This window comes from Coffea arabica, chromosome 7c (assembly GCF_036785885.1).
Source record: "Coffea arabica cultivar ET-39 chromosome 7c, Coffea Arabica ET-39 HiFi, whole genome shotgun sequence".
Taxonomy (NCBI): domain Eukaryota; kingdom Viridiplantae; phylum Streptophyta; class Magnoliopsida; order Gentianales; family Rubiaceae; genus Coffea; species Coffea arabica.
The window spans coordinates 39137963-39165533 of NC_092322.1; the positions used below are offsets into that span (position 1 = coordinate 39137963).

Here is a 27571-nt window from a genome sequence, read left to right on the forward strand (position 1 = left end):
CACCATCAAAGTGATTATCAGCAGTGGGATGCTCTTCATAAGAAAAGAAATTTGTAATTTTACTTTTGCATCCACGTTCAATAGCAGTATTTAAAACAACATTCACAATCTCAGAATCAAACACTAAGTCTACCCCATTTACCCTGGACATAATTTCAATATGGTCAGTGCCTTTTCTAAGATTGACAAAGAATTGATATAGCATTTCAGAGTAATAAACGTTAGGCATGAAAATGATATGTGACCATTTCTGGAATTCAAAAAGACGCAGAATGGACTCTAAACCTATCTTGCGAAATTCAGAGGGATTTATGGTACGTTGAGGAATAAAGCCTTTTTGGGATATCCAGGAGTGTTTTTCTTTGGCGGCAGCAGCATCAAAGAATGGGGAGACTGTGGTTGATTGGGAGGGCGGTTGAGATGTAGTCCTTTGTCCGGATTCAGGCTGAGAGAAAGGCTGTGAAGTTTGAGCCATTTTCGCTCCCTTTTTGACGCATTTGGAAGATCTTTTGGCCCTAGGAGAATCAGCATCCTCATCCCTGAGTGTGTGTTTGCGTCCGGCAGGCACTTTTCCTCCTCTTAGTTTCACCATTGTGTGAAATGCGTGAGATGTATGATGCTAATGATGCACACAGTAATATGGGAGCGAATCTCACAAGAATTTTGGAGTAAACGAGCCTTTAAGATGATTGATCAGAGTGGTTATGGGAAAATAGGGTTTTGAGGGAAATTTGGAAACTGTCGAAATGTGATGAGATTTGGTGAAAAAATCAGGAGAATCAACTCGCAATGATCAGGAAAAGTTTTTGGTTGAGTCAATTTTGGAATGAGTGCTTCAGAATAGCATGAATTGAGAGCGAAAAGAGATACAGTTTTTTCGTCCGAGAGGGAAGAGAAGAAGAAGGGTCTGAAGCAAATGAGGAGAGAAGTTACTTTAAAAAGTGTACCATTGCACTGTCGGACGGCTGAACGAAGTCATGCGTCCGACAGTTTCGTCCGAACAGGTGCTTTCTGGGAAAATAGCTGAAGAACATCAACGGACGTCCGTTTATCTTCTTTCGGACGTCCGAAAGCCTTGAAAAATTTTTTAAAGATAATTTTTCAATTATCCCTAATTTTGATCTAAGATAAATGAATTGATCCAATGGCAAATCTTTTGTAAAAATATCAGCAATTTGATTTTTAGAACAAACATAATTCACACAAACTTCACTTTTTTAAACAAGATCGCGAATAAAGTGGTGCTTTATATCTATATGTTTTGTCCTAGAATGCTGAATTGAATTTTTGGTCAAATTGATAGCACTAGTATTATCACATAATATAGGCATGCAGTCATATAACAGTCCAAAATCATTCAAGGTATGAGTCATCCATAAAAGTTGAGCACAACATGCACTAGCGGCAATATATTCCGCTTCGGTTGTAGACAAAGAGATTGCATTTTGTTTTTTGCTAAACCAAGAAACTAAGCAATTACCAAGAAAGTGACAAGTTCCATTAGTACTTTTTCTGTCCACACGACAACCACCAAAATCCGCATCCGAATATCCATATGGAGCAAATTCACAAGATCTAGCATACCAAAGACCATAGTCTAATGTACCTTTCAAATACCTAAAAATCCTTTTAACAGCGTTCAAATGTGATTCTTTTGGACAAGATTGAAATCTAGCACATAAGCAAACAGCAAACATAATATCAGGTCTACTTGCGGTTAAATAGAGTAGTCTTCCAATCATACCTCTATAGTGCTTTTCATCCACATGTTTACCTTCTTCATCTTTGTCAAGTTTTGTAGAAGTGCATATTGGAGTTCCAACTTGTTTTGAGTCCTCCATGCCAAATCTTTTCAGCAACTCCTTGGTGTATTTTGCTTGATTTATAAAAATTCCCTCTAGGGTTTGATGTATTTGAAGTCCAAGGAAGAAATTTAATTCTCCCATCATACTCATTTCAAATTCACTTTGCATAATGGTGGAAAAATCCTTGCATAGATACTCATTAGTAGCACCAAAAATAATATCATCAACATATATTTGCATAATAAGAAGATCATTTAACACTTGTTTAGTAAAAAGAGTGGTGTCCACAATACCTCTTTTGAAACCATTTTCAATCAAGAAATCACTTAATCTTTCATACCAAGCTCTTGGAGCTTATTTTAGTCCATATAATGCTTTTGAGAGTTTAAACACATAATTTGAAAATATTGCATTTTCAAAATCGGGGGGGTTGATCCACATATATTTCTTGATCAATAAAACCATTTAAGAAGGCACTTTTAACATCCATTTGAAACAATTTGAAACCTTCGAAGCAAGCAAAAGCAAGAAGCATTCTAATTGATTCTAATCTAGCTACGGGAGCAAATGTTTCATCAAAATCAATTCCTTCTTCTTGTGCATATCCTTTAGCAACTAATTTAGTTTTATTTCTTACAACTACACCTTTATCATCCAACTTATTTCTAAATATCCACTTTGTGCCAATGATAGGTTGATTTTGAGGTCTATCAACTAGTGTCCAAACCTTATTTCTCTCAAATTGATTAAGTTCCTCTTGCATTGCCAAAATTCAGTTTTCATCCTTTAAAACATCATTGATATTTTTGGGTTCAAAAAGAGAGACTAAAGCAAAATTGTCTATCAATTTCTTAGATGAGGAACGAGTCTTTACCTTCTCGGATGGATCACCAATTATAAGTTCTCTTGGATGATTTTGGCTAAATTTCCAAGCATTGGGAAGGTCTTTGAATGAATCATCATTCTTGTCTTCATCTTTCTTTTCTTGATCATCATGAGCTTCATCCTCTATTTCCTTTGCTACTGGTTTAGAGTTTCCTTCATCTCCAATTGTTAGCTTTTCCATTCCTTCACGAACACCTACATCATCATCCTCACACGAACTTTTGGAATTATCATCATTAGTTTCATCAAATGTTATGTGTATAGCTTATTCTATCACAAGAGTTCTTCTATTAAAGACTCTATATCCTCTTTTTCTCTCACAATATTCCAAAAATATTCTTTCATCAGATTTTTTATCAAACTTACCAAGATGTTCCTTTAAATTCAAAATAAAACATTTACAACCAAAAACTTTGAAATATCCAACCGTAGGTTTCTTATCAAAAATCAGTTGATAAGATGTTTTATTCAAAATAGGTCTCAAGAGGATTCTATTCATCACATAACATGCGGTGTTTACCGCTTCACCCCAAAGATATTTTGGCAAATTACATTCACTCAACATAGTTCTAGCAGCCTCTTGGAGTGTCCTGTTTTTCCTTTCTACAACACCATTTTGCTGTGGAGTCCTTGCAATAGAAAACTCATGTGTTATGCCATTATGATCATAAAATTCTGAAAAACCACAAAACTTGAATTCCGTCCCATTATCACTTCTAATCTTAACAATTTTTAAACCAAGTAGATTTTGAACTTTAGCAAACAGTGAAGTAAAATTCTTGAAGGCATCATCTTTATGAGCAAGGAATATCACCTAAGTATATCTAGAATAATCATCAACAATTACAAAACAATATCTCTTACCTCCCAAGCTAGAAATTTGAGTAGGACCAAATAAATCAAGATGCAAGAGTTTCAAAGGTTTTGAAGTTGAAACACACTTCTTTGGTTTAAAGAAAATTTTTGTTTGCTTCCCAAATTGACATGCATCACAAATTTTGTCCTTTTCAAAACTGATTTTTGGCAAGCCTCTAACCAACTCCTTTTTCGAAATTTCCTTTAGTAAATCCATGTTAAAATGACAAAGTCTCCTATGCCACAACTAAGGATCTTCATTTGAAACTTTAAGACATTGAAAGTTAGATGAATCAAGTTTATCAAGAACAACAATATAAATATCGTTAAACCTCTTACCTTTGAACACAACATTATATTTAGAGTCAAGTACAATGCATTCATGTTTTTTGAACAACACATACAAGTCTTTATCACATAATTGACTAACACTAAGCAAGTTATAACCTAAATTATCAACTAAGAGTACATTATGAACAAAAGTTTCACCATCCTTACCAACATCACCTATTCCAATTGTCTTAGCTTTCACGTCATCACCAAATGTCATCTTTCCACTTGATTTTGATTTTAGCTTTATGAACAAAGAAGGATCACCGGTCATATGCCTTGAACAGCCACTGTCAATGAACCATTTGGACTTGTTTGAGCCTTTTCCCTCATTATCTCCAATAGCCATGAAAGCCATTTGAGCTGATTCTTCTTCTTCTTTAACTTCGCCTTCCGAGTTACATTCATTCCATGTAATCTGGAAGTTGTTGAACCTTGGCTTTCGATCAGTTTTTCCATCTTTCTTTTTCTTCAGGGAGCATTCATTTGCGTAGTGTCCAGGCTGTCCACATTCGTAGCATTTGTCCAATTATTTCTTGTTGAATTCATGTTTTCCTTTGTTCCTTGCGTTTGAAGACTGATTCTGGAATTGATTGCTAGGTCCTCCCCTTCTAAACTTCCTTTTGTTCAAGATTCTCTTGAAACTTTTTGTGATGAGAGTAAGATCGTTGTTATCACCATCCGAGTTTTCATCATCCAATTGAATTGGATCATCTTCACTTTGAGTTGCCTTTAGAGTTATGTTTCTCTTTGCTCTAGCGTCCTCTTCCTCCTGCACTTTAGTTTTCAACTTCAACTCATAGGAGGTTAGTGAGTTTATGAGAGATTCAATAGGTACAGAATTCAAATCCTTAGCCTCCTCTATTGCAGTCACTTTACTTTCCCATTCTTTGCCCAAAGCATTGAGAATTTTTCTATTTTTCTCTCCTAAGGTGTACTCTTTGCCCAACACCTCGAGATCTTTGATCAAGTCATTGAACGTACAATACATTTTGTCAATATCCTCAAGATGTTCTATTCTAAATGATTCATACTTTGTGATCAAGATAGACTTTTTCTGTTCTCTCACGTTGTCACTACCCTCATGAATTTCTCTTAGTTTATCCCACATTTCTTTGGCAGATTTACATCCTTTTACTCTAATTGATTCATTTGAGTCTAAGCCACTATAAAGAACATTCATGGCTTTGGCATTCAATGTGAGATTTGTTCTATCTTGAGCATTCAATTCAGCTCTTGTTTTTGGCCGAAACAAACCTGTATCTGCATCAAGAATGTTAGCATCATGCGGTCCTTCATTCACAATAAACCATAACTCAATATCAATGGATTGTAAAAAGATAATCATTCTTTCTTTCCAACTAACATAATTGGAACCAGTAAACATGGGAGGTCTAGTGACAGATTGCCCCTCAACAAACATGGCATGATTGGTTGTCATCTTTACTCCAAGCCGCTTGAGCTTAATCTCTAGGAGACCAAGCTCTGATACCAATTGTAAGGCCCAAAAACAACCTAAGAGGAGGGGTGAATTAGGTTGATTAAAAAACCTTAATTGAGTTTATGCACTTTTTCTTTAATAAAAATTTACCTTCTTTTCTAGTAGTGATTAACCAAGTAAATTTAAAGAAGAGAACAATGTTGATCAGAAATAAGATAGTATATAAGCAATGAGAATTTTATTAAACAAAAGGAATAAGATAGAGTATCAAACCGATTGTCTACCAAGCTTTCCTCAAACTTGAAGACCAATCACAAAGATGAGCACCTTCTCTTTGAAGAACAAGATCAACTCAATGTACAATGGAGGGATTACTTCCTCCTTGCCCCAAACCTCACTTAGTCAAGTTAGGAAGTTTTACTATCATTCAGATAACCCTCAACAAAGCTACACTATTGAAAATTTCAAACACAAGAGAAGTGCTTACAAGAAATTCACACCACTTGGAGAACAAATCTAGCTTGGGAGACTATTTTCTAACTAAAATATCTCTTGAGATCTTGTAAACAAAGTGTGCAAAAGTCCCTCACTGGTTCAGAATCGTTTGCATTTAAAGGGGACAAAAAATGGGTTTCAATAATGCTTCCAACGGATAGTAGGCAGATGAAGAGTCAGCTAGCCGTTGGGGCCGTCGGACGTCCGACAGATTAATCACCGTCCGATCCCATCGTCCGAAAATCAGCCAAGTTGTCGTTCGGACGTCCGATGGGATTTTATCGTCCGACAGCATCTGCGTCCGAACGTCATCAGAGAGTCATCAAAACTTTGCGAAATTTCTCGGACGTCCGATGCGATCGATGTGCGTCCGATCCTCCCGGACGTCTGATGCTTCTTTACAAGCGTCCGACAAAGTTTCCTTCTTGATATTCTTCATTCTTTCGGACGTCCGACAGCTTCCTTTAGGACGTCCGACATGAGTGCCCTGTTTTTGCTTCTTCTTTTGGTTGATTTTCTTTCCTTGATACCTTTGTACCTGATTCTCTTAAAAGCACAACACTTATATTTGAAGAGAATTAGATAAACATTTCAAAGTGCTTTGTGATCATCAAAATCAAGAATAACATTTAAAGATGTGTAATATATGTAAAGTAAAAAATGATTGAAAATATATGAAGAGAATTTTCACAAAAAATTAATTTTTTTTCAAAATTATAGAGAAAAATAATCCTATAAGTTTAATGTAGTTTAGTGTCAAGTGATTTTACGATTAGAAGACTTGCCCTCAGTGTCCAATCAAATACAAGGCATGTAGAGAAATGCTAGCCAACGACTCTACATTGCTAAGATAAGATTTGATAAAATAATTGACTGGCTCTTAAACCAATGTTATTAAACTCAATTGGGATAGGAATTCAGCAAAGGCGTGTGTCAATAGGTTACTTGTTCAACTAGTGGATGAATTTGATAAAATAATTGACTAGCTCTTAAACCAATGTTATTAAACTCAATTGGGATAGGAATTCAGCAAAGGGGGTGTGTCAATAGGTTACTGACTTACTGGTTCAACTAGTGGATGAATGGTTGAACCAATGAATCATTAAACTATATTTTTAAATTAAATATATTGTTTATTAATTTTGTATATATAAATCTTGACAAATTATGCAATAAAATTTTTTGTTTGATTTTCATTGAGTTATTAAATATTACAAGAGTGAGGACAAGGTAAATTTAATTAGGAATCAAAACCAACTTTAAAGTATAATATCTTACTTATATGTAGTTTTTTGCTCTAAATTACAATATTTTATGAGAGCAATTATTATGTTGGGGATGAATTATAGTAAGATATCATTTTGATAATTTATTTTCTAACTTTTAGGATAAAGTATGAGAGTATTAAAAATTCAAGGAAAGGCTTATTTGAGAAGTGTTATCGGGGAATAAATTATGGTGAGATATCACTTTGGTAATTTATGTTTGAACTTTTAGGATAAAGTGCTAGAGTACTAAAAATTTAAGGAAAGGAGTATTTAAGGGGGTAAAAAAAAATGAAAAATTGAAGAGTTAAGGGAAAGGGAAATATTAGTATAAAATAGTCAACAGCCTTCAATTTGCAGCATCCATTGGTAAAATTGACTCAACGGTTCATTACCTTAAATGATCAAGTTAGCAACTTAACTTGATTAGAAAACCAATTTATCGGTTGAACTATCAGATTGAGTTGGATTTAGTAACTTTGTCTTAAACATGGAGTTGCGGTTTTTTAATACTAGAATACTGATTGGTCCAACGAGGGGTGGAGCTACTTGTAAGGCAATGCGGGCACGTATGCCAAAGTGAAATAACAATTTTAGGTGTAGTAATTTTAAGAAATCCTTATTTTACGCTAATAATTTTTATATGTGCTTTTACTGGCAAGGGAAAATTTTTTGTTTTAATAGTTGGGTTTTAAAAAAGCTTTGGTTTTATTGTCGTTGAATTCACGTATCACCGTTTTTTATTGCCTTATAAGTACTTTGATAATATATATTCTTAATGGACATAAATCACTATGTTAATGATGATTACCTCGATAATGAGCTTTTTTATACACTAAAACTAATAGTTGAACCAGTTATGGTTTTCTTATTTTATATAATAACTATGTGCATTGTTACTTGCTATTCCTTGTTCCATGAATACTAATTGGTGCATTTGGATTAAATGTCACTTTGAAAATATATCTTTTGACACTCTTCATTGTAACGTTTATATGTTATGATGTCCGTAAGATATGATGAGTGTTTTAAAAATGCGTTTTAAAAATTTTTCTCAGCACAGGTTATGGAGAAACTTTCAGCGTCTATTTATAAGGGTACAAATTTTTTTTTCATCTGTGCCCCAAATGAAAAACTATTTTGGCTCCTCCACTGGGTCCATCCATGAAGACTTGGCTGCTTGTATGCAAGCTAAATCTGTGAGCACCAAAATTTTCATTGAATCCTTATTATGTTCTTTTTCAAACAAAAATCCTTATTATGTTTTTTAATTTTCTTTTTTTTAAAAAACTTGTTTTATTTGTTTTTAACCTATGTTCTAGTTTATTATTTTTGTAGAATTTCTTTTATTAGTTATAAAAAAAGAAAAAATAAGAAAGAAGAGAAAGGAGTGCAAAAATTTCACCAAAAAAATTAAGAAAACAAAAGTATAAAGAAAAAGAAATGAAGACCCAAAAGGATAATAAAAAACCCAAGCCAATGCCCAGGATCGGATGAAAAGAAAAGAAAAGTCTAAATCAAAGTCAAAGGAAGAAAGTCTAAATCAAAACAGAGGAAATGATTACCGCAATTTGGATTCAAGAATGTTAATGTCGGTTTTCACTTAGCATTCTGGCCCCTCATGACAACGATCATCTATCACCATCGACTTGAACATTTGAACATTTTTATTCTTGGTTTCTAGCTTATGATTTTCGCAATAAATCTGTAATTTGAGCATGCTGGGGTTGGGGTGGTTGGTCTTGTTGCAGACAGCATAAATCAACAAAATACTTCAAAATGTATAATGGGAAGGGATAGATTGTATTATATTATATTATATTATATTATATACAATCAAGTTCTCGTTGCAGAAAGCACATTTTCAGTTTGTATATGCATAATGGGAAGGGATAGATTATAAATTGGTATGTGAGGTCAGAGCGCATTATAAATTTCAATAAAATCCTTTCAGCAAAAGCTAGTGATTTTTAAGGCAAGTGAAAATAACAATTCAAGTGCTATATCAGTCAAATGAAGAACTATATATTATAGATAACTCCACAAAAATGTCATCTAATTAATTTGTTTGATCTGTCATTTTGATCAGTTTGAACAATTAATCACTTACAAGATGAAACGGCGACGAAAAACTTTTAAGAAAAATTACTTTCTTTAGACTTCTGAAAATATTGCTATGTTGAAGAATGAAAATTAAAGTATGTTAGGTTTACGAGTAAAGGACTATGTCTCACATTAGTTCGAGAAATAGAGAAAAAGTGGTTAATATGTAAGTAAGCGCTCGAGACCTAATGGCTTAATGTTTTGGGTTAGAGTTGGGTTTCTAATTTAGATATTGGACTTGATAAAAACTTCTTTTGTTGGTGGTAGGCCGAAGTGTCATGCTAAGGAGTTTGGGTTAGTGTTGGACCAGATGCGCCATGGGTTTGGCAGGGGATCCGGTTAGTGTTAGACCAAGTAGCCAAGGATTGGCAAGGGTCCAGAATCCAGTTTAGATGTTAAAGATCCAGTTTAGATGTTAAAGAAGAGTGGGTCATGATTGGAAGAAAAAGTGACTTTAGGAGTTAATGTGAGATTGCGTTGAATATTAAAGTGGACTCGAAGAAGGTTTATAAATTTGGGTTTAATCTAATGTGAGGGATTACTCATGAAGGGGAAAATTTTTTAGATTCATGAGTAAAGGATTATATCCATATTGATCCGAAAAAGGTAGAGAAAGAGTGGTTAATATGTAAGTAAGGGGTTGAGACCTAATGGTTTCAGCTTTTGAGTCAAAGTTGAATTTCTGACTTACATATTGGATTCTTTGGTGGGCTCTTTCAAGGCATTTCTCCCTAACAATGTACATGAAAACATTTAAAGAAGATAGGCACACATAAAGATAGCATATTCCCACATGTTTTCAGATATATATACATATACATATATATATATATATATATATATATATATATATTTGGCTTGATATTCAAAGCTGTTTCTAGATCTCAATGCCAGTGAAACATGGATTCCATGTACTGAAGTAAATTTACAATTTTGTTCCAATGCTATTTCTCTATTGAAAAGTTTTTGGTGTCTCCACTTAATATTTATTGCAAAAAAGTTATTGTATGTTTTAACTTATCTATCAATTGAGTGTATGGTTCTTTATTGAGGATAAAGAGAAGCAAGTTACAATTATATGTATTACTCTTATCTGTGATACAATAAAGGAACAGAAAAGTTTATCTAGCATGACATCAATCTGCTGGTTTTAACTTATAAGCATCACATCAATCTTAGCTGCATCAAAGAAGATTTAACAAACTGGGATGATGATATACAAGCATATTGAACCTCGAAGTAGAAAAGAACATGAAGAAGATTTCAAAAATTGGGTTCATAAACACTAATAAACATCAAACCAGAAGAGGGCATGGAGAACATTTTACAAATAGATTATGATGGATAATGTTGGACTGATAGAATGCATGACTGTGCTTGCCCCTGCAATGACAAAGTAATACAGCTGCATCAAGTTCAAACCAAATAATCTGGAAGCTCTAAAAATTGCTTCAGTACAAATGAACTATTATGTCATCAAACTGTTACAACGTTGAATGCTTGAGTCTTCACCCTTGTCTGGTGTGATGAGAAGAAAAAGGCTCTCCTGCCGAGGAAACCTGCTGTGAAAGAAGGAAATTGCAGTACTAGATCAGTTGAATGGAAAGGTATACATATTACCCAACTAAAAAGGTCATCTAGCTTTTCTGATATGTCATTTTGATGTGTTCGAGCAATTACCCACTTAAAATGGAAGATAAAACATGAAGCTGCGTAAAATAGTTTTGAGAAAAATTTCTTCCTCTAGACTTCCGAAAATATGGCTTAGTGAAGAATAAAAATGTTTGTACTTCAGCATATTTTAGTGAAGGAAGATGCATGTGTTTAGATATTTAAAGCTATTCCCAGATCTCAATGTCAGTGAAACATGCGCTCATATGACAATGTTATGCAAATTATAAAGGGCCTATGGCCTTTCTCTGTTTAAAAGTAACACAAACTGGTTTGTGTCTCTACCTAATATTTTTGTTGCAAAACCGCTATTGTATGTTTCAACGTATCAATCAATTTGGTTATGGTTTTTTTTATTGAGGAAAAATAGAAGCAACTTACACTTGTCTGGTTTGGTTAATGCATGATTGTGTTTGGCGCTGCAATAGGAAAGTTATACAGCAGCATTAGGTCCAAACAGAAGAATTTGGGAGCCTGCAGAAATTGCTTTGAGATATAAATGAATTAATATAGCATTGAACTGATTAAACATATAAACAGATGAAAAACGGACATGAATCATTATATAATTGAATGGATTCAACATATGCAAAATATAATTTTATCTGACCTGATCAAAGGTGGTGGGAGGAAATCTCGTCTGCTTCTGAGGGAATTGACTCTGCTTTTGAGGAATTCGACTATTCTTTGGAGAGAATGAGTGTATCATCACAACAATTTTCAATTATGATCTTTAGAACCTCATTTCCACTATCCATCTGTTCTTGCTGAATTTGCTTTATTGAATTTGCAAGAGACTCACTGCAGTTTTCCACCTGAATCATTTCAAGAGTTGGACATTCCCCTAAACAAGCAGGGACCTCTTCCAGCTTCTTACAATGGCGCACAACCAATTTCTCAAGATGGCAAAAATCATCAGAAGATGCAGTCCAGTTTCGAATGTCCAACCTTAACAATTCCAAGACTCGGAGGTTAGGGAACTCCCCTTCTTTCATTACCCATTCTTCCCCAATAAAGGAGGAATCGTGTAATTTAAGCACTATAAGATTGGGCAACTTTCCAATCGTTGAAATTTCACTCCATGGCTGACAATTCTCTGAGAGACTCAACTTCTTCAAATTCAATGGGAAGTTAAATCCATATCCCCGAAAACCAATCAATTGAAGTGACTCTAGTTGAGTCAAACAGTCAAACACAAGAATCTCGTCACAATTTCTTGTAGCTTCTCTTGATTCGTCATCTCTTGATTCATCATCTCTCATGCATTTTAGCCTGCGGATGCTTGGTAATTTTGTCAGTAACTTTTGCAGGTTTTGAGACAAGGGATCAATTGCAAGGTTTAACGTGTCCAAATGATCTAAATCTGGGGATACTTCAAGATTTCCAACTGCAAAAATAAAACCTCTTTTCCCATATATAGTACGTAGATAACTCAACGTCCTAATGTCCCAAATAGTATTTGGCAGCACAATATTACTCTCTGGATGTTTTACAATGAGAGTTTCTAACCTTGAAAGTTTGACTATTGCAGATGGGATGGATGTTATTCCACAGAGCGCTAGGTATCTCAAGTGAACAAGCAATAAAACTTCCATTGGAAATGATTCACCAAAGCCCCAATCCCCCAAATCCAAGACTCTAAGAAGCTTAGGTAACAAAATCCTCGAAGGCTTCTCTTCACAGTCAAAAGCATGATATCCAAACAACAGCAAACAGCGTAAATTGGGAAAAATTAGCATTAACTCCCAAGTCTTCAATTCCCAGCTACTTTGAATCCAAACTCGGTGGTGGCTGCTTGGTTCAGCAAGACAAAAAGGGCCTTTCCAACATCGAATAATATGTAGAAAACTTTCTTCTTTGGCTTTTTCCACACAAAACTCGTGTACCAAATCATGAAGTTGGCAGGCTTTAGCACTCCTCGTAGTTCTTTGGTCGGTAACCACAACTAAACTTGTATTAATTAGAGCCACCAAGTAGTCGTAAGCTACTTCCTCTAAGCTCTTTCCTTCAGCCTGTTGCACAAATCCTTCAGAGATCCAAAGCCGTAACAACCTTCGGACATGAATGACCTCATCTTCTCGAAATGCACCAAAGTATAGAAGGCATGGCTTCAAATAATCTGGTAAGTGACTATAACTCAGCTCAAGTGTCTTCATGCAATATTCATTGTCAAGGACAATAGAACTAAGACTTTTTGCAACTTCTTCCCATCTATCTTGTGCCGTAGTAGCAAGAATTCCAGCAACAAGGACAACTGTGAGGGGTAAGCCCCTACAAGTTTTCGCTATTTGAAATCCAACTTCACTTAGTGTTGGAGGACAACCTTCTTTGTCAAATAGCTTTTTTTGCAACAATGTCCAACTCTCTTCATCAGTAAGTGGGCGGAGATGGTAAGGGTTGCTATCAGGTTTGAATTGTGAAGACAAATTCTGAAATCTGCTGATTAAGAGAATCCTGCTTCCATTGGCATCATTCGGCAATAATTTTTCTAACAAATTCCATGCTTCAATGTCCCACAAGTCATCCAAAATAAGGAGATACCTACTTCTCAGCAAAACTTGCCTTAGCTTCTTAGCCAAATCATTTTCGTCCTTCTTAAGATATTCATGAGGACTCTTAGAATAAAGACTACACAAAAGTTGAACTAACAAACTGTGCTTGCTGCACGTTTGAGAAACAGAACACCAGCCACGAACATGAAAATGTAACCTAACTGAAGGAGCAGCATAAACTTTATTGGCTAATGTAGTCTTACCAAGCCCAGGCATACCTACAATGGGAATGATATCCAACTGCTTTGATCCTCTTATAAGTCGATGAGTGATAGTTTCCACCGCATCATCGAGACCCACTAGATCTTCATTGTGTATGGCAGCAGCAAGTTGTGAAGGTATGTGAATGAAAGTCTTGTTAACTGTCCGGGTTTGACCATTATAGATCTCTAGGGCCTCAGTCTTAAGAAGCTTGATATGTCTAGCAACAGCATACAAAGAATCTTCGCATTTATCACCAACAAGTATCAAGTCAATTAGTAACTCTGCCTTGTATGCAGCCTCCATAGCGCGACTCCAGAAAGCTTGGAGTTTTTCAGTATGATAGCGCTGCTCCTTGATATTCTCTAGGAAAGATCTTAAGAATACAAGATCATCTTGGACCATTTGGATTCTATTTAATATGAAAACAATTGAATCATCAACCTCATCACACCTTGCTAGTTCCTTGAGATTTTTTAAGAAAAAATCTATACAACCCAACTCATTGGATCTAGGATAATTAAACAACGAATGTGGTGATGCTAGTGGATAATTGTGTCCAAGCTCTGCCATCATATACTTGAGAACTTTGTACAAATGAAACAATACAAGATCTGTTTCCTTGGGAAAGCCTTCTTTGATTTCATTGACAGAAAGGGAGAAGATCAGAGTTCCTGCATCATGGACCACAACTCCAATAAGATCCTTTATTTCATCACCTAGTTTCTCCTCCTCTTCAAGAAGGATACTCAAGTATTTTACTCCTTGATGGAGTTTTAGCATTTGATCCTTTACTAGAACCTGAAAACTGGCACAAGATCCTAGTAGATCCGTAAGATAATCTAGGAGAGAATCAATAAGTTCGACTAGCACTCGATGCTCCTTCTGCTCAACGGCTAAAGCATATGATGATCTTGATTGTTTCTTTGACGCTGTCAGGACATGCATGCAAGTTTCTCGGACTTGGGGATCAGGAGGATCTATATCCTCATCCATCAACTCATAAATTTCAGAGTCCGTTTGACTGGGCACTTGTTCTTCATCACTGTCAAAGCAACATTCAAAAATCGCGCATTCAACCACATCTGCAGCGTGAGTCAAGAGATCTGTCAATTGCGTGCACTCAACACCTCGCATTATCGCAAAGCGAATGAGACTCCTTACAAGCTGTAGCTCGTGTCTCCTAGTATCCTCTAACTCAATTAAAGGATGCCCTAGAGGCTCCAAAAGGGATGCAATAAGATCCACAACTAGTTGTGGATCTTCCGGTGGGTAATAGTTGAAGAAGATGCCGGTGCACGATTCCTTGATATTTGTCCTAAGAAGTGACCAAATATTAGCCAGGGATCCGGACATCGCACTTTCTGCTATTCGCTTTCTATCTGATTCATCAGAATGTTCGTATAATAGATAAGCAGACTCAAGATCATGAACTATGTTGATAACCATATCTTGAATTCTGAAGCAAATAATACTATGTGACAACCTTTCTGACAGAATATTACCGGTGTCTTCCTGATCATGCTCTAAAAGCGCTTTACCCTTGTCCTCCTGATCTTGCTTCAAAAGCGTTTTACCCTTGTCGTCCTGGTCATGCTCCAAAACCGCTTCACAGTTCCTCCTCCTCCTACACTTCTTGACATATAGAAAAATGGTTTTCAAGAATCTTATGCTTTCCTTCAGATCCCTGATATCGAAGAGCCAGAAATCACCGGACTCCTCAAGCTTGCATAGAAAATCTAAAGCAAGATCAAAGCAACTAGTGCTAGTGCTGGAGGAGATGTGATGCGACCTCAGATAGTCATGTAAAGCAAATTCAAAGAAACTGGTGTTACTGCTGGAGGGAATCTCCATTATGGTATCTTCTTTTCCCTCTTGTATCAGACTTCTATCTGGTTTAGCCACTGAATAAAATTAGTTCCGGATCTACAACTGTCTCATCTACAAATTAGCCAACAAACAACAGGTAGGGCTTTTTTTAAAAAAAAAAAAAAAAAACTTTTTTGTGCAAATGTCGTGAGACGCTATTTTGTTCACAAAGGATATCGTGCAGCAGAAGCAATAAAAAGTTAAATAAGTGTGACTACACTTCCCCAACCACTTGAGTAGTTCCAAACAAAGAACAAGACCAAGGTCAACAGATAAGTTATCATTTTTGTCCCTGGACAATAAGGTATTGACCAATATAGTCCTTTGTTAGTGGCCACGTGTGTACCAATTTGGTTGCTTACTTTTTTTATGACCTGATTGAATTTTGCAGTCATAGTTCCTACTCCAACATTTTTTCAGGCTCAGTTTTGCAGTCACATGAGCAGTGAGGTTACAACATTCATGTAATGGTTTCTGCATTAATTATTCTGAATAATTAATTATTTTTCTCATCAATTGTATGACAAATTGTCACATGTAATATAGATAGATAAGTATAGAGTTTGTTGAAGTTTAACAACTGAAAGGACAAAGTTAAGTTGTGCTTTTAGCCTTTTACAATAATGATGCTTAGTTCCACTTGGGCGGCGTTCTTTGATTGTATACTAGCTCTGTCCCATAAAAATAAGTCTATTTCTTTCTTCACACAAATTAAGAAATTTAATTATTATAGTTACAGCAATTATTTTTTATTCATATTTTTCTCAAATAACCCTTATTAATATTAGATCATTCATTCAAAGTAAGAGGCACATATTACTATATTGTTTTTGAAACTTAGAGTACTTTAGTTTTCTAATGCAAGAGTCAATCTAATTAATGTTACATGTTTCACTAAAATGAATAACCAAAATAAAATTGCCAAACAACCAAACTTTTCAATTTGGAGCCATTAGAAGCCAACTAATATATTACAAAATTTCTAATAACTATGTACATTTAATATGAATAACCAAAATAAAATTGCCAAACAACCAAACTTTTCAATTTGGAGCCATTAGAAGCCAACTAATATATTACAAAATTTCTAATAACTATGTACATTTAATATAGGTATATTAGTAAAATAACAAATTAACACTCTTTAAAAAAGGAAATAGGCCTATAATTTAAGCACCACATAAAGGAAAGTAAGCCTATCTTTATGGGATGGAGAGAGTATTAAATAAGCTTTTGTTAAAAAAAAAAAACTGTTTTTCTCCTTCTCTTTTACTTTTTTTTTTCTTTTCCTTCATCTGCTTTAACAACTTATCTATTGCCTAGTTTGTCTAGGAATTCGAACTTTGACTTCCCTCAATAAAATTCCGCCTTGATCTCCAAATATAATTCGTAAATGTTGGAAAAATATTTATGATCTCTCCTGAAATTTACTGTCTCTTTTATCAATTGAATTAGTTTATGCTTTTTTTTTCCTTTTGCCTATGTGTAAAGGCACATAAGTTTCTGTTCTTTTCCTTCACTTCTTTGTTGAATTTTATTTCATTTTTTATAGTAGAACTGAAAAGATTCTCAAAATAAAGTCAAATGGGAAAAACAGAGCCAACATAAAATAAATTTGCATGTAGCACGAGATAATTCTTGGTTTGTTGAATAAATGCCTACTTTGATTTTTGTACTTTATATAAATGAATTAAGGAAAAATTGTTCAAAACACCTCTCACATTTTGTAAAATAAATTTTTTCATCTTTTACTTTTAAAATGTGAACTTTACATCTTTATAGATTTAAATTAGAAAAAATCAGTCTCAGAGGTGACTTCTAGTTGTGAACTTAGGAGGGGTCTAGGGGGCGAGGGAAGAAAGGAGAGGAGGGAGGAGGGTAAGAAGGAAGAAGGAGAAGGAGAGGGAGGAGAAGGGAAACGGAGAGAGGGGGAAAAAGAGAGAGAGAGAAAGAGCAAGAGAAGAGAGGAGGGAGGAGCAGGAGGTAGCGGTGGAGGTGGTGGTGGATGGTGTAAACTTTTAAAAAATGTCCAAAAAATTGTAAATTCGAAAAATATTCTAAAATACATTAAAAACCCCCTAAAAATATCTCTAAAACACCCTCAAAAATATTTATAGTAAAGTTTTTCATATATACCATTACAGTACGTTTTTAAAGAATACCCCCAAAAATAAAGGAGTTTTCGCTTTTTCCCAATTCCAAATCTAGTGTTTGCGGTGCAAATTGGCCTGTGGATTTAGAGTTGAATTACAATTTTATATGGCCCCGTTTAAAGTATTTTTCTTGAGAGCTTGAAAACTTAGAAAGTTTTCAAAATTTCATGTTCACTATTTTATTAATCTTCTTGGGATTAAAAGTTACATTGCACGGAACATCAGGATCTCAAGCCTATATATTGTTAATGCTTCTGTTGTTTTTTTATTTTTTTAATTTTTAACTTGGCAACTTCTCCAAATTTAAAAACTTGTTAATTAGACTAACAATTTTATTTCCTTTTTCATGTGAGATAACATGAGAAAGTAAACCATCTAAATCTTATTTTTCTAGATCTATCGAGAAATAACAACAACCTACTCGTAAGATAAACACTGTGGAGATGAAGAAACATATTAATTTCATATCATATCACATGAAATGCGTTCACATAATTGCTGGGGTAATTTAAAAATAAAAAATTGATTTATCTAATGCTAAGTCAAATAAAAAAGCTGGAATTTCCTCTTATTTTGTGCTTAATTTCCTCGCGTTTCTTTCCATACTATGAGCTTGGGAGGAAATTGCTTTATTAAACTGAGACTGTACGTCCAAGGATTAAGTGAATATGCAAAAGAAATGCCATATAAATTTCAACCACTAATAAAGTGTCAAGAACACATGGAAGCCATATATATTTCAACAAAAAATAATGTGTGAAAAAAAAGAAAAAGAAATTCAGCTCTTACTTTGGAGAGAATGAATACTCTGGGAGCAGGTGATCTGTTGAATCTGCAGAAATTCCATTTATATGGTGAAGCTACATTAAAAAAAAAACTTTAAATTAAAAAAAATAAATTCAGCACTCACTTGAGCGAAAGTGAAACCTCTGGCAATAGCTGGTGATCTTGTGAATGCGCAAAAATTCCCAGTATATCATGCACCAACCCAAACAAAATCAAGTTTAAGAAAAGAAAAAAGAACATTCTGATGATTTCGACCAAAATAAAAAGAATTCTTATATGCAAGACTTTTTGCAAGCGAAATGGTACACTAGGACATCCACAAGAGTGTAATTCATTTGCTATATCATCAATTTATTATCCCTTTCTTTCATTACAGCATCACTCACTATAGATTACACTCTACAGAGTATAATAGCATGAAACCACATCAAATCATGCATTTATTTTAATAATTCACAATACATATCCGGTAAATAAATAAATAAATTTATTTTCTAAAAAGTAATTTCATTATGTTTGAAAAATATTTTATTAACTTTTGGTGAAATTTTTACTTTTCAAATATTTTATTTTGGAAAAATAATATTATTAATTCATGAAAAAATACATATTTTTTGGATCTCAAAATTAATACATTGTTATTTTCAAAAAAAAATAATTAAGTAATCATTAAACAAATACCTAACACTTAAAATGTAAATATATCATAATCATCATACTCAATTAATAATGCTCTATTTAATTAATTTAACTCCGTTACATAACTTAAATCAATTGAAGTGGAAGTAAGATTACATAATAAATACTAATTTTCATTATCATTGCCTTCGAACCGCTCCCAAATATTACTGTTGCAATGATGGAATAGGAGAGTGAGAAATTGAGAAATTATTAACAACATTTATGGACAAAATTTTGAGGATTGAAATCAAGAAAAATATTTCCTTTGCAATGCTGCCATTATTTTGTTTTACCATTGCAAAATGGACAAAATGGAATCTTTTGAATAAAATGGACAAAACGGGTAATAGTTTGAGCATTGAAAGCTTTGAGTATGGGTCCCATGCTGCTGCTTTGAATAATTGGTCAAATTGACAAAATTTTGAAGATTAAAATCTAAAAAAATATTAGCGTTGCAATGCTGCCATTATTTTGTTTTACCTTTGTAAATTGGACAAAACGGACCGTTGGAAAGCTTTTGAATAAAACGGACAAAATGGGTAATATTTTGACGGTTGAAAGCTTTGAGTATGGGTCCAACAGTTTTTGAGTGCCTTTTTTGCGTGAATACTCATTATACTCCCACAATGATACGAAACACAATGCATGAGTGTAATAGAGTCTATTACACCCTCTATTACACACCATCGTAGATACTCTTATAATGGACAAAGTAGTAGTAGTAACTAGTAAACAATAGATACAGCCCCATTAAAACAATAGTCCCTCTAAGTTTAGAGCTTTTCAATCCTGAGCTAATTTGCTAAAGCGGAAGGGTCATGACTTTCCATGATCCATGGCCGCAATGACGGAGCCAAGGAGGAGCCAAGGAGGGGCCATGGCCCCCCTAAATTTTGAAAATATTAATTCATAATATGTAAATATATATGTATAAAACAAAGCTGGCCTCCCCTAATTTTTTATAATTTTAATTTATATTATGAGAGTTTATATATATATATATATATATATATATATATATATATATCTGTGTGTGTACATGAATTAGCCAACTTTGATTTAATTTGTTCTTCAAAAAAAGTTATTTATTTTTTATTGTGCTAATTATTTAACATTCAAAAAATTAAACATATAATTTGATAATCCATAATAAATTGACCCAATTTGATATATTATAATAAAAGACTCAATTCATAATTATCAATGGGCTAAAACAAAAATAATTACGTTATTGGTTCATATACAAATATATAACTTAGCCTAATTGATAAAAATTTAAAATTAATGATCTATACTTTTGTTGACCCATATACAAATATACAAATAATTACTTGAAGGCTTGGTGAAGACAAGAAATTGAGTGATCAATCCTGTTATTGACAGATTGATTATATTTGTTTTCACTCTTCCTATGTCAACTGCAATTATAGAACGATGATTTTCAATTATGAATATAATCAAAACAAGATAAAAGATAATTTCTTGAATGATTGTCTAACAATATACATAAAAAAAAAAAGGAAGTTCAAAAATTTAGTACTAATTCAATTATAGATGAATTTAGTTCTATGAAAGAACGTAAAGCTTAGTTTACTTTAAGAAAAGAGGTTGAAATTCAAGATATGCAAACATAACTTTTATCTTTTATTAATTGAAAATAGTTATATTTATATTACATAGTTATATTTTTGTTTTTGCACAACGGGCATATTGGACCATTTTCTCATAATGTACAATTTTGGGTAGTTTATGATGTTATAAAATATTTAATCAAAAGTTATTTCTTATCCTAATTTTTGTTATGACTATGCTGCATATTTATGAAATAGACATACCATTATAATTAAATTTAATATTTGATATTTTAAGATGTTATATATTTAAATAGATGAAATTATTTTGAATATAACATATTAAAATAATTTTGTTCAGAAAAATTTTGGCTCCCATCCAAAAGAAAAAATCCTGGCTCCGTTCTATAGTCTATAGAATGGACATTTTCAATTATGAAGATAATCAAAACAAAGCTCCAAAACAAGATAAAAGATAATTTCTTGAATGATTGCCTAACAATGTACATAAAAAAAAGGAAGTTGCTCGAAAATTTAGTATTGATTCAATTATACATGAATTTAGTTCTATAAAAGAACGTAAATCTCAATTTACTTTTAATAAAAGAGGATGAATTTCAAGGTATGCTAACATAACTTTTATCTTTTTTAAGTGAAAATAGTTATATTTATATTGCATAGTTATATTTTTGTTTATTGCACAAGTGACATATTGGAGCATCTTCTCATAATGTGCAACTTAAGTGGTTTTTGATGTTATAAGATATTTAATCAAAGATTATTTCTTGTCTTAACTTTAGTTATGCCTATGTTACATATTTATGAAATAGACATACCTTTATAATTAAAGTTAACATTTGATATTTTAAGATGTCATATATTTAAATAAATGAAAATTATTTTGAACATAACATATTAAGGTAATTTTGTTCGAAAAAATTTTGGCCCCCCCCAAGAAAAAAATATTGGCTCCATCACTGTCCATGGCTGCCACTACACAATTGTGTACAATTAAGTACGGAGATTTTCTTTTTCATTTCTTCCAATTTCCAATTCTTGGTACACTTGATATGCACATGATATTAAGTTGGGAAAAATATAAAATTGTACCATAAAAAATAAATCCTTCTCTTTAAAAAAATAAAATTTTTTGAGAAGATAATATTAAGTCATTATAAAAAGGAAAAAAAATTAAAATGATAACCTAATAAAAAAACCATTGTCTCTGAAAAAAATTTAAAATTATAACATAAAAAAAAAGCTCTTCTCTCTAGTAATAATGTATTAAATAGCACTGGTTTGAGGTTCTAACACATCACTAAAAAATTAATGAACATTGTATTATTGGTATTGGTATAGTATATTTTCCAAAAAAAAAAATGTTTAGGCCAGATTTATGAGTTATTTATAAAAAAAAAGAGGGAATTTTTATGTTGACTTCATTTTCTCAAAAATTTTGAATTTTTTTAGAAAGAATTAATTTTTTATGTTGACTAAACATTATGTGCATATCAAGTGTAGCTAAATAGCCTAAATTTGCAAGAAACTAAAGTGATACTCCAATTTTACTTTTAAAATCTATATCAGGTTATCATTTTAACACCAATTTACTTTCCTTTTAGAATGTGAATGACAAATTTGTTTCATTTTACAAATGATAGACCAAAAAATTTCCACCAAAAAGCAAGAGATGAAACAGATCATTTTCCCTTGTATAATTTATACGTTATACAACAAGACCTCTATAAATTAATACTCGATAAATTAATAATCTCTATTAACTAATAAATTTTCTTGGTCCCAACTTGGATTATGAGCTAAATTAATAATTTTGATAAAATAATATGATAATAATTTTTTTAAAAAAAACTAACATAACCCTTTGGTCCCATTCGTATTATAAATTAGTAAGTCACTAAAATTACATATCATATTTTCCTAAAATATGAGTTTATTATTATTTTTTCTTAAAATTTAAATCTACCTGAATCTCATCCTTAATTTTTTGTATTGCATCTAAAAGTTTTGGAGTTGAATTCTCATATTGCAATTAGAAATTATGAAGAGTTATTGATATTTTGAGTGCTTCCTTCCACGTAACAAACTCCAAAGCTACTATATCATCTTGAGCTTCATCATTAGTAAAATTTTCAGTGATGCTAGCAACAATTTCTTCTAAACTTGAGACCCATGAACTTGATTGGTTTATATTCATTAGACTTTTAGTCGCCTTTTATTAATAGAATAATTCATACTTTTATAAAATCAAATAAAATTTTAGTTGATTAAATGAGTGTTCTTTAAATTGTAAGTATGTTCAATAAACTAATAAATTATTAATTAATACCTCTTTAAATTAATAGAATATGTATAATTTCAAAATTATTAATTTATAGAGTTTTTATTGTATTTTACGCATCAGACAAGTAATAAATTCTCCTAACCATTACTTGTTTGCATGCCTAAAACTTGGGATAAAAATACCTAAAACGTAGGGGGTAAGAAAATAGCACAGCATAAGTTTGGGAGATTTAGTATGTAAGAGTTAGGGGTGCAAACGAATCGAGCCGCTCGCGAGCGGCTCGATTCATTGATCGAGCTCGAGTCGAGCTCGAGCTGGTCGAGCCAGAGTCGAGCTCGAGCTCGAGCTCAAAACATTAAACTCGTTAGCTCGCGAGTTCGAGTATATATATATATATATTTTTTTTTAATAGTAAAATTACATAAATATCCTTAATATTTTATTATTTATTAAGAAAAAATATTATTTTATTTATTTATTAAAAAATAAAATAATTATTTTTTATTTTTTTCGAGCTCGAGTTCGAGCTTGAAAATTACTAGCTCGTCGAGCTTGAGCTCGAATTCGAGTTCGATGAAATTAAGTCAAGACTCGACTCGATAAGGCCAAAACTCGACTCGACTCAGCTCGTTTGCAGCCCTAGTAAGGGTGTGTTGTGGTAACTTTTTTTTATGTCCAAAACTGTATTGACAAGCATTTGTTTGGGGCAATTAAGTTGAGACCAGTATAGTGATAATCTATTTTATTGGCTACACTATTACAAAAAGAGACATTAGTAAAATAACCGGCCGGGCACCAGCTACTCATTGGGTCAAGGAGCATCCTCACAGATTATAAGGTGTTGCTAAATTATCGTAAATGTATTACAGAACAATAGTGTAATTAACAAGCATTCTTCTAGGGTTCTAACTCGTCAACTAACAATCAATGTAAACTATGCATATATTTTCCAAAATGTAGATTTTGTGCCAAGTTTATATTTCAGTATTTATAATGAAAGACAAACAAAAAGAAGGGTTCATTACACACAAAAAAGATGTTATGGGATGAAGTTAGAATTAGGGTATGCATTAGGAGATTAGTTGTAAACTACCCTAAAAAGATCAGGTAGGTATATTTTAAAATTTGTCGTCTTAATTGCCAAGAAATAGTACGGTAAACTGTCCTGGAGAAATCATTAGCACATTGGTATAAACTTATACAGTTTTGGATTTAATTTAATACAAATTTCAGTATATAAGTTTACAAATTCAAGTTTACACCCATTTTAAACGATTTTACACCAAAAGAGGTAAGAACTACGACAATTAGATTGAACTAGACAACTTCAAACTGTGAGACCCATGATCCTATCGTTCAAAATATAAGTATGGTTTGGCCAATCAGTGCACATTGAATGCTTGCTAAGAGGAGTCTCATATGTTAATTTTTTTGAAGAAAAAGTATAGTTAATTTGAAAAAGTGTATAAAATATAGGAGGTATAATAATTGTGATTGTGTGTATTCGCATGAAAAGTTAGGTATAATTTTGGAGTGTTAATGAGTGTCCATGCCTGTTAGGGAAAAAAATCCATATAACTAGACCCAATACAAATGAGCTTCTGCCATGTAAAGACATTGGTTTTTGGAGAACTTTTAGATGTTATTATAGCAATAAGGTTTTATTGAAATAATTTTCCTTTTAAGATGAATTGAAATTGGAAATTGCTTAAGGTTGACTTTAAAATTAACCCAGAGCTTACTAAAAAAAGGAACCCAGAGCTTACTTAAAAAAAAAGGAAAGAAAAAAAAAAAAGCTAGACCCAATAGCAAAGTTCCCAACAGATTATTCTTTGTGGAGTTAACAAATGTTTTTAGTTAAAAAGAAAGTCAAACGGGATTCCAAGAAAAATAAGAAACCATTCATCCAACTATTAGTAACAGATGTTTTCATTCTTTTTCTTTTTTTCTTTTTCCCTCCTATCTTCAGAAACTAAGGGGCTGCTTGGATAAAGGGTTTGAGAATCACAGAATGGAATAAACCCTTTATTTGTTGCTTGAGATAAGCCTATTGGAATACAATTTTTGGAATCATTTCTAAAAAATGGGACTTATCCCATTCCCGAACAAATTGGGAGGTTTTGGACAAAACCCTCAACTTATTCCGTCGGACAACATTTATGACGGACCTACCCATCACATACAAAACTCTTTTACCCTCTCTTTCTCTCCATCACACGCCGCTCTTTCTGTTCTTCTTCTTCATCAGTTTCTTATCTCTTCTTCTTCATCATATAGTCTTCATCTGTAATCCAAAATCTCTTGAAAAAAAAAGGATCTAAAACAGATCTAAATGGATTAATAGTGGGCAAATATCTTCAGTGGGCAAATTGTTCAACAAGATCTCCATGAAAAATATCTCAAAAAATTGAAGGAAACCCTCCACCCAAATCCAAGAGTTCTAAGGTATGTATTCTCTCAAATTTCTCCTATAATTAATACTAAGGTAGAATTTGCGATTTGAAAAAATGGCGGAGATGCTAACTGGAAAACAACCAATTCAGTCTCCAGGACGGGATGACATGGTTGATCTCCCAAGGTGGGTCCAATCAGTTGTCAGGGGGGAATGGACGGCCGAAGTTTTTGATGTCGAGTTGATGAGGTTCCAAAATATTGAAGAAGAAATGGTGCTAATGCTGCAAATAGCCATGGCATGTGTTGCCAAGGTGCCAGACATGCGACCAAACATGGATGAAGTAGTTAGGATGATTGAAGAGGTCCGGCAATCTGACTCGGAGAATCAGCCATCTTCAGAAGAGAACAAATCCAAGGACTCAACTATGCAGACCCCCTGACTCCTTGGAAGTTCTCCTTGTTTATGTTTTTTGCGGTTTCCCATTTGTATTTTGAAAGGGTACTCTGTTCTTATAACGGAGGAAAGCTATAAAGAGTTGGTGTTTTATTGGAAAACGGGTTTATTTTTATTTTGTCCGATAAATAAATTTATTTATGGAAAAATGGGTACTCTATTCTTATAATGGAGGAAAGCCATAAAGAGCTGGTCTTTTATGGAAAAGTGATATTTTATAGAAAGTGACCGCGATTTGGTTTATGAAATTACCCCAAACCAAAATTTAGAATGAATTTGTTTGTTTTGAAACCTCAAGGGAGTGTCAGTGCAAGTGTCAGAAACCTCAAGGGAGGTTTCTGCAATTATCCCTTTGTTTTATAAGAATTGTTATCTCAGGGGTAATTTTGAAAATTTAATTGCATTTAATTCCGAAACACTCATCAAACCAAGCATCAGGAATTGGAATGATACTAATTCCAATGTGTGAACCAAGTTAGATATTAAAATGAAAAGTTTAATTCCAAAACCAGAGTCTATGATTCCATTTCCATTTTCGATTCCAATCTGTGAAACAAACACCCCCTAAATACATTTCAAAGAGTAACACTAATATGACGTATGGTCCTAGAGTATTACTAATTTCTTAATCGGCTAATTTGGGAAGATTGCAGTCATTAGTGAAAGAATAAAGAATTACAAGGATTCTTGCTTGCAATTTGGGGTTGAAGACAGGAGACTTGCTATGATTATTCTTTAAATGTCTTTTTCATCCTTGGTGGCAAATGTATGTGAGATTAGTTAGTATATGCATGTCATTACAATTAAATTGATGTAATTCCATTTAAAAGTTAATTTGGCAGAGTAATGGAGAGATTATAGAATTTCAGTATTAAGAGATTTTTATACAATTGTCTAAATTTGACTTTTTCGTTTTATCTAACTATTACTCTATCAAGGTGTTGAACTTCTCAGACTAATCTAAAATTGGCTATTCTTTAACTAAAAAAATTTCCTCAAGTCATTATTATAGATATTTAGCAATACATTTATCAAATTTCAATTCTAGAATTTCTACTTTTCATGAATACCAATTTGTACGAAAGGTAGTAAATTTATTTAGAGAAAAAATATTGCATCATTAACTATTAGCCTCTAACTGAGAAGGAGCACTAAGAAAAAGAAAAGTTTAGAAGCTTTTTCTATAATTACTTTTACAGTTATATATTACTCACGCCGTCTGATTAAATTTTTATTTTTTTTTACATCTATGCTGATTTATTCCAGACCAAGACCAAAATTAGCAGAGTTAGATCATCTTTTCCTACTTCAAAATGAATCAACTCAACCGATGATTCTTTCAACATACAGAATATATAAACAGCAGAGAAAATGGAATAATTAATCAACTTGTTTCCTTTTTCTTTTTTGATTCCTTGAATTTGAAAAATACCTCTTGTTGATGAGCACCGTAATCAGCTCTGTTTGAAGAAATTGACAGTAGAAGCTCCGGCAACCGGCTTCGCCACCACCCCAAAAAACCGCTTCGTGGGATTTCTTTGAAAAATATGCTACTACCGAACGTCTGAGGCGAGATAGTTCACAGTAGCAGACCTTCACTGTGTTGCCCACAAAACAAAAGGCAGAGGTTGTTTTTACGAAGAATATTTATGCTTTTCACTTTTCTTGCTCCACCAGAACATCGATGCTGTCTTTTGCTTTTCCACATTTCAAACAGAGAGAGGTGGTGGTGCTTTTCAACAAAGCCTTTGTCGCGTC

The 27571-nt window shown here is 33.1% G+C and overlaps 1 protein-coding gene and 1 long non-coding RNA gene across 5 annotated transcripts; one reads left to right on the forward strand and one right to left on the reverse strand.

Annotated features, from left to right (window-relative positions):
• Positions 1 to 10440: 10440 nt before the first annotated feature.
• LOC113698133 (putative late blight resistance protein homolog R1A-3) lies at positions 10441 to 27498 on the reverse strand. 4 transcript variants are annotated; one of them, XM_072056807.1, is made up of 6 exons: positions 27246 to 27498; positions 18536 to 18572; positions 18415 to 18457; positions 11461 to 15495; positions 11232 to 11269; positions 10441 to 10738 (listed from the first exon to the last, which is right to left on the reverse strand). In XM_072056807.1, exon 4 carries the CDS (start codon positions 15455 to 15457, stop codon positions 11531 to 11533), a length of 3927 nt encoding a protein of 1308 aa, XP_071912908.1. In that variant the 5' UTR covers positions 15458 to 15495; positions 18415 to 18457; positions 18536 to 18572; positions 27246 to 27498; the 3' UTR covers positions 10441 to 10738; positions 11232 to 11269; positions 11461 to 11530. The 4 variants fall into 4 exon arrangements, with proteins under 4 accessions (XP_071912908.1, XP_071912907.1, XP_071912906.1 ...); XM_072056806.1 differs by having other exon boundaries at positions 10441 to 10741; XM_072056805.1 differs by having other exon boundaries at positions 11232 to 11324.
• On the forward strand, positions 25059 to 25914 carry LOC140010243 (uncharacterized). The gene is made up of 2 exons (XR_011817539.1): positions 25059 to 25410; positions 25509 to 25914. It is a non-coding gene; the product is annotated as an uncharacterized lncRNA (long non-coding RNA).
• Positions 27499 to 27571: the final 73 nt, after the last annotated feature.